Consider the following 6,400-nt stretch of genomic DNA (forward strand, 5'->3'; position numbering starts at 1 on the left):
TCCTCTCGCGCTGTTTTCACTGTCCCGGCTCTCTCTCCTCTCGCGCTGTTTTCAGTGTCCCGGCTCTCTCTCCTCTCACGCTGTTTTCACTGTCCCAGCTCTCTCTCCTCCCGCGCTGTTTTCAATGTCCCGGCTCTCTCTCCTCCCGCGCTGTTTTCATTGTCCCGGCTCTCTCTCCGCACTTACTTACCTTTTTACCTTCTCAGGGCCTTAGATGCTCTCAGGTTCTCTCCCTGACAGAGACTGCTCCTCCTCCTCCAAACGGCATCCGAAACTAGGCCGCGATCTTTTTAAATCTCCGCTCCGACTCGCAGCTCCCACGCTTTTTAAATCTCTTCTCCGACTCGCAGCTCCCGCGCTTTTTAAATTTCCGCTCCGACTCGCAGCTCCCGCGCTTTTTAAATCTCCTCTCCGACTCACAGCTCCCGCGCTGTTTTCAATGCCCCGGCTCTCTCTCCTCTCGCGCTGTTTTCACTGTCCCGTCTCTCTCTCCTCTCGCGCTGTTTTCACTGTCCCGGCTCTCTCTCCTCTCGTGCGGTTTTCAATGTCCCGGCTCTCTCTCCTCCCGCGCTGTTTTCACTGTCCCGGCTCTCTCTCCTCTCGCGCGGTTTTCAGTGTCCCGGCTCTCTCTCCTCCCGCGCTGTTTTCAATGTCCCGGCTCTCTCTCCTCCCGCGCTGTTTTCACTGTCCCGGCTCTCTCTCCTCTCGCGCTGTTTTCAATGTCCCGGCTCTCTCTCCTCTCACGCTGTTTTCACTGTCCCGGCTCTCTCTCCTCTCGCGCGGTTTTCAGTGTCCCGGCTCTCTCTCCTCCCGCGCTGTTTTCAATGTCCCGGCTCTCTCTCCTCCCGCGCTGTTTTCAATGTCCCGGCTCTCTCTCCTCCCGCGCTGTTTTCACTGTCCCGGCTCTCTCTCCTCCCGCACTGTTTTCACTGTCCCGGCTCTCTCTCCTCTCGCGCGGTTTTCAGTGTCCCGGCTCTCTCTCCTCTCGCGCTGTTTTCACTGTCCCGGCTCTCTCTCCTCTCGCGCTGTTTTCAATGTCCCGGCTCTCTCTCCTCTCGCGCTGTTTTCGCTGTCCCGGCTCTCTCTCCTCTCGCGCTGTTTTCACTGTCCCGGCTCTCTCTCCTCCCGCGCTGTTTTCACTGTCCCGGCTCTCTCTCCTCCCGCGCTGTTTTCACTGTCCCGGCTCTCTCTCCTCTCACGCTGTTTTCACTGTCCCGGCTCTCTCTCCTCTCACGCTGCTTTCACTGTCCTGGCTCCCTCTCCTCACGCGCTGTTTTCACAGGATAACCAATGAACACACACGGCACATAACAACCAATCACCAGTCAGGACACCTCCACTATAAAGCACACAGGGCATTAAGACTCTCCCTCTCTCTACAGGACACAGCTACTGAGATAGTCAGAGTGCACAAGCCAGTGAGCACTATCACCATGAGGTAGAGAGTTAGTCTGGTCAAGCCAGTAGGAGGTTATCAGTTAGATTGATAGAGTGTCAACTCACAGCAGACTATGTACAGCAATCAGGAAGTTCAATAAAACAGTGTTGGACCATCTCCTGTGTCGGAAGCCTGTTTCTAGTTTCACTGCATCCAGTTGCAGTCAACGTTGAACCAACTTACTGAACACATCAGGGACGAGATTCTCCGACCCCCCGCCTGGTCGGAGAATCGCCGGGGGCTGGCGTGAATCCCGCCCCCGCCGGTTGCCGAAGTCTCCGGCACCAGAGATTCTGCGGGGGCGGGAATTGCGCCACGCCGGTTGGCGGGCCCCACCGCTCGATTCTCCGGCCCGAATGGGCCGAAGAACCGCCGCTAAAATGCCTGTCCCGCCAGCGTAAATTAAACCACCTACCTTACCGGTGGGACAAGGCGGCGCGGGCGGGCTCCGGGGTCCTGGGGCGGGCGCGCGGGGCGATCTGGCCCCGGGGGGTGCCCCCACGGTGGCCTGGCCCGTGATCAGGGCCCACCGATCCGCGGGCGGGCCTGTGCCATGGGGGCACTCTTTCCCTTCCGCCTCCACCACGGTCTCCACCATGGCGGAAGCAGAAGAGACTCCCTCCACTGCGCATGCGCGGGAATGCCGTCAGTGGCCGCTAACGCTCCCGCGCATGCGCCGCCCAGAGATGTCATTTCCGCACCAGCTGGCGGGGCACCAAAGGCCTTTTCCGCCAGCTGGCGGGGCGGAAATTCGTCCGGCAGCGACCTAGCCCCTCAAGGTTGGGGCTCGGCCCCCAAAGATGCGGAGCATTCCGCACCTTTGGGGCGGCGCGATGCCCGTCTGATTTGCGCCATTTTGGGCGCCAGTCGGCGGACATCGCGCCGTTTCCAGAGAATTTCGCCCCAGGAGACGCCCGCCCCTCATATAGTTCCTGTTAGTGTTGCCATCTAGTGATCATCTGACTGTACTGGCTGCGCATTAGCTGATCATGTATTAACATACACAGAGATCACTACAGACACATCTGGAACCAGTGTGAATGGCGAGGGGGATAGTGTGGAACTTCAAAATGGCACAGACAGTTTGGTGGAATGGGTGGACACGTGGCAGAGCAGATTTAATGCAGGGAAGTGTGAAGCGGTTTATTTTGATGGGAAGAATGTGGAGAGAATTTATAAAATAAAGGGTGCAAATCTAAAGGGAATGCAGGAGCTGAGGGTGGACTGGCCGTGTGAAATTGCCCCTCAGTGTCCAAAGATGTGCAGGGTTAGGTGGGGTTACAGGGATGGGGGGGGGGGGATCTGGGCCTAGGTAGGATGTTCTTTCAGAGGGTCGGCACAGACCCAATGGGCCGCATGGCCTTCTTCTGCACTGGAGGAATTCTGTGGACCTGGGTGTATCTGTAAATAAATCATCAAAGCTGGCAGCACAGATTGAGAGTGAGTTTAATAAAGTGTACAGTATCCTGGGCTTTATCAATTGGGCAAAGAGCCCAAAAGCAAAAAAGTTATGTTAAACCGAAATCAAACACTGGTTCAGCCTCAACTGAAGAATTGCATCAGTTCTGGGCACAACACCTTTGGAAGGGTGTGGAGAAATTAGAGAGTGCGCCGATTCAGGAGACTGGCTCGAGAGATGAGGAACTTTGGTTCCGTGGAGAGATTGGAGAAATACTTCTTGTAGAAGTTCAGGTATAAAAGAGGTGTTCAAAAGCATTCTGGACTGGGGAGAAACTGCGCCAATTGGTGGAAGGTTCCGAGAACCGGGGGCGCAGATTTAAGGCAAATGGAAATGAAGCAACGGCGACACAAGGAAAAGAAACGTCTTCTGCAGCAAGTGGTTCGAATCTGGAGTCAGTGACCCAAGCCGGGAATCAAACCTGCGACCCGGGAGCTGTGAAGCAACTATGCTAACCACTGTGCTACCGCGCTGCCCTTATTCAGGAGGCAATTGAATTATTATCTGTAAAGGTATAATGTGTAGGGCAGCCAGGGGGGATGGGAGGGGGAGATGTGGAATGGCACGAGGTGAATAGCCCCTTCCAGCAGGTATGCAGGCATGCAATCTACACTTGAGCCATTCTATGATTGATTCTATGATAACCTTTCAGGATGAATGCGTAGAATGTTATAGCACTGGTCTAGGTGGAGCCGCACCAGTCGGGCAGCAGTTTATCTCGAGGAAGAGCTAACCAGTGAGTTTTGAATCTCCATAAGTTTTTTGATTTGATTTATTATTGTCACATGTATCAGAATACAGTGAAAAGTATTGTTTCTTGCACGCTGTACAAACAATGCATACTGTACATAGGGAAGGAAGGAGAGACTGCAGAATATAATGTTACAGTTATAGCAAGGTGTAGAGAAAAGATCAACTTAATACGAGGTAGGTCCATTCAAAAGTCTGATGGCAGTAGGGAAGAAGCTGTTCTTGAGTCGGTTGGTACGTGACCTCAAACTTTGGTATCTTTTTCCTGACGGAAGAAGGTGGAAGAGAGTATGTCCGGGGTGCGTGGGGCCCTTAATTATGCTGGCTGCCTTTCTGAAGCAGCGGGAATTATAGATAGAGTCGATGGATGGGGGGCTGGTTTGCGTGATGGACTGGGCTACATTCACGACCTTTTGTTGTTTCCTGCGGTCTTGGGCAGAGCAGGATCCATACCAAGCTGTGATACAACCAGAAAGAATGTTTCGATGGTACATCTGTAGAAGTTGGTGAGGGTTGTAGCTGACATGCCAAATTTCCTTAGTCTTCTGAGAAAGTAGAGTCGTTGGTGAACTTTCTTAACTATAGTGTCGGCATGGGAGGACCAGGACAGGTTGTTGGTGATCTGTACACCTAAAAACGTGAAGCTCTCGACCCTTTCTACTTTGTTCCCATTGATGGAGACAGGGACATGTTCTCCACTACGCTTCCTGAAGTCGATGACAATCTCCATCATTTTGTTGACATTGAGGGAGAGATTATTGTCGTCGCACCAGTTCACCAGATTCTCTATCTCATTCCTATACTCTGTCTCGTTATTGTTTGAAAAGTGGCTGAATGATTTGCGATGTTCTTCAACCTCTGCTGTAAAACTCAATGTAGTTCTAGCGACAGTTTTGGCGACTGGTGGATTTGTAGTGATGAATGCATCTTGTTCTGCTGTCCGGGAACTTCTAGTGCAAATGACGATTTTCTTTTCTTCCTTCCTCCAGAGACCGGATGGATTGTCTATCCCACTGTGCGCCTTTCAGGGAATGGTCTCGCTGCACGCTCCAACCACTGGCAAAACCCTCTCCTTATCCACGTATGAAATCAGCGGAGAGGGCCGAAAGATTACTCCGGTGGCCAAGAAGGTCGAGGTGTATCGCTCCAAGAGCGTGGGTCATGAGCCCAGCGCCGAGGACACACCAGGCAACCTGGCTGACACCAGTGTCAAAATCCACTTGGAAGTGCTGGAGATCTGCGAGAACGAGGAGGCGCTGGACACGGTGTCCATCATCAGTAATATCAGCCAGTCCTCGACACAAGTCCGCTCGCCCTCCCTGCGCTACTCGCGCTGTGAGAACCGTTTCATCTCGGTGGACCTGACTGAGTCGGCCTCCTACTCGCTGCTCATTCCCACCGGCCACTCGGGCAGTGACATCAACATATCGATCCCAGACACAGTGGAGGCGCACAGACAGAACAGCCGCAGACAGCACTGTGACAGGTCCGGCTACCAGGAAGAGATACAACTCCTGAATGAAGCCTACAGGAGACAAGAGGAAATATCTAATAACTGCTGATTGCTGAGCGAGCCTGTGTGCGACTGTGTGTGCAAGTGTGTGTTTGCAAGTGTGTGTATGTGTGCAAGTGTGCTTGAGTATGTGTGTATGTTCTGCATTACCTGTTTTCATTTAATGCATTTTTACAGCCACATTCAACGTTTGAAAGACTTCTTAAACATTTTCAGCATAAAACTGAACACAGTGAGGGTCAAAAATCCACACGAGTTAGGAGTTGAACTAGGCCACTCGACCCCTCGAGCCATTCAATCAGTTCATTGCTGATCTGATTGTAACTTGAACTCCACATTTTTGCCAACCCCCCTTTAACCTTTCACCTCTTTGTGAATCATGAATCTATCCAGCTCTGCCTTAAAAATATTCAAAGCCTCTGCTTCTACTGACCAGGAAGAGGGCTCCACGACCCCCTGAGAGAAAAACATTCTCCTCGTCCCTGTCTTAAAGGAGCGACCCCTCATTTTTAATCAACGGCCCCGACAAAAGACAATCCAACAGACGCAGAATAGGAACTTGCAAAATTTGGACAATATTCCTCCGGAGATCCAGAAAACTGGTGGCCATGAACTCTTGCTCAAACATGCAGCACCTTTTACGAAGATGTGGGAAGAAGAGATTTTACCTCCCGAATTGCCGTCGTTGTTTCACTTTTAAAGAAGGGTGATATCTCAGTTTGTGGTAACTATGGAGGCAGATCCCTTTTGTCCACAGTGGGGGAGATTCCCCATGAATCCCACAGAATTATCTCCCGCTAGTAAGTGAAAATATGCTTCCGGAAACCCAATATGGTTGTAAGCCATCCGGGGGGTGGCGGAGGGGGGGGGGGGGGGGGGGGGTGGCCTGGGCGGTGGGGGGGGGGGGGGGGGCACAGACATGGAATGAGAATTCCTCCGCCACCCCGGCAGAAGAGGTTATCCTGGCGGGTTATCCTGGTCCTGCTGATGTCTAAGGCATTTTGTGTCGTTCACCTGTCCTGCCACCGGGGCACTCTACATGTGGGGGTGGGTGGGGGGGAGGGGGGTCAGCTCCCATGGGCCTGATGATCCTACTGCCAGAAAGAGCCAGAAAAACACACCCGGCTTCTTCACTGTTCAACAAATCCAAGACATGTGTTTGGAACAATGCAATGGGTTCTAGACGGTCCTTTACATCTGTCAGAGGCCTTTGACTCGATCAACCTCAAAACCCTCCAGA

At 52.7% G+C, this 6,400-nt stretch overlaps 1 protein-coding gene across 1 annotated transcript in view; it reads left to right on the plus strand.

The window, feature by feature from the left end:
- LOC140389565 (probable G-protein coupled receptor 149) overlaps window positions 1-5,995 on the plus strand; it is a 103,479-nt gene extending 97,484 nt beyond the window's left edge. The window contains exon 4 of the mRNA XM_072473796.1: window positions 4,637-5,995. Coding sequence (XP_072329897.1) covers window positions 4,637-5,209 — 573 coding nt within the window. The 3' untranslated portion in view covers window positions 5,210-5,995. The remainder of the gene's footprint in view (window positions 1-4,636) is intronic.
- The last annotated feature ends 405 nt before the right edge of the window (window positions 5,996-6,400 follow it).

Source organism: Scyliorhinus torazame, chromosome 14 (genome assembly GCF_047496885.1).
Source record: "Scyliorhinus torazame isolate Kashiwa2021f chromosome 14, sScyTor2.1, whole genome shotgun sequence".
NCBI classification, from domain to species: Eukaryota; Metazoa; Chordata; class Chondrichthyes; order Carcharhiniformes; family Scyliorhinidae; genus Scyliorhinus; species Scyliorhinus torazame.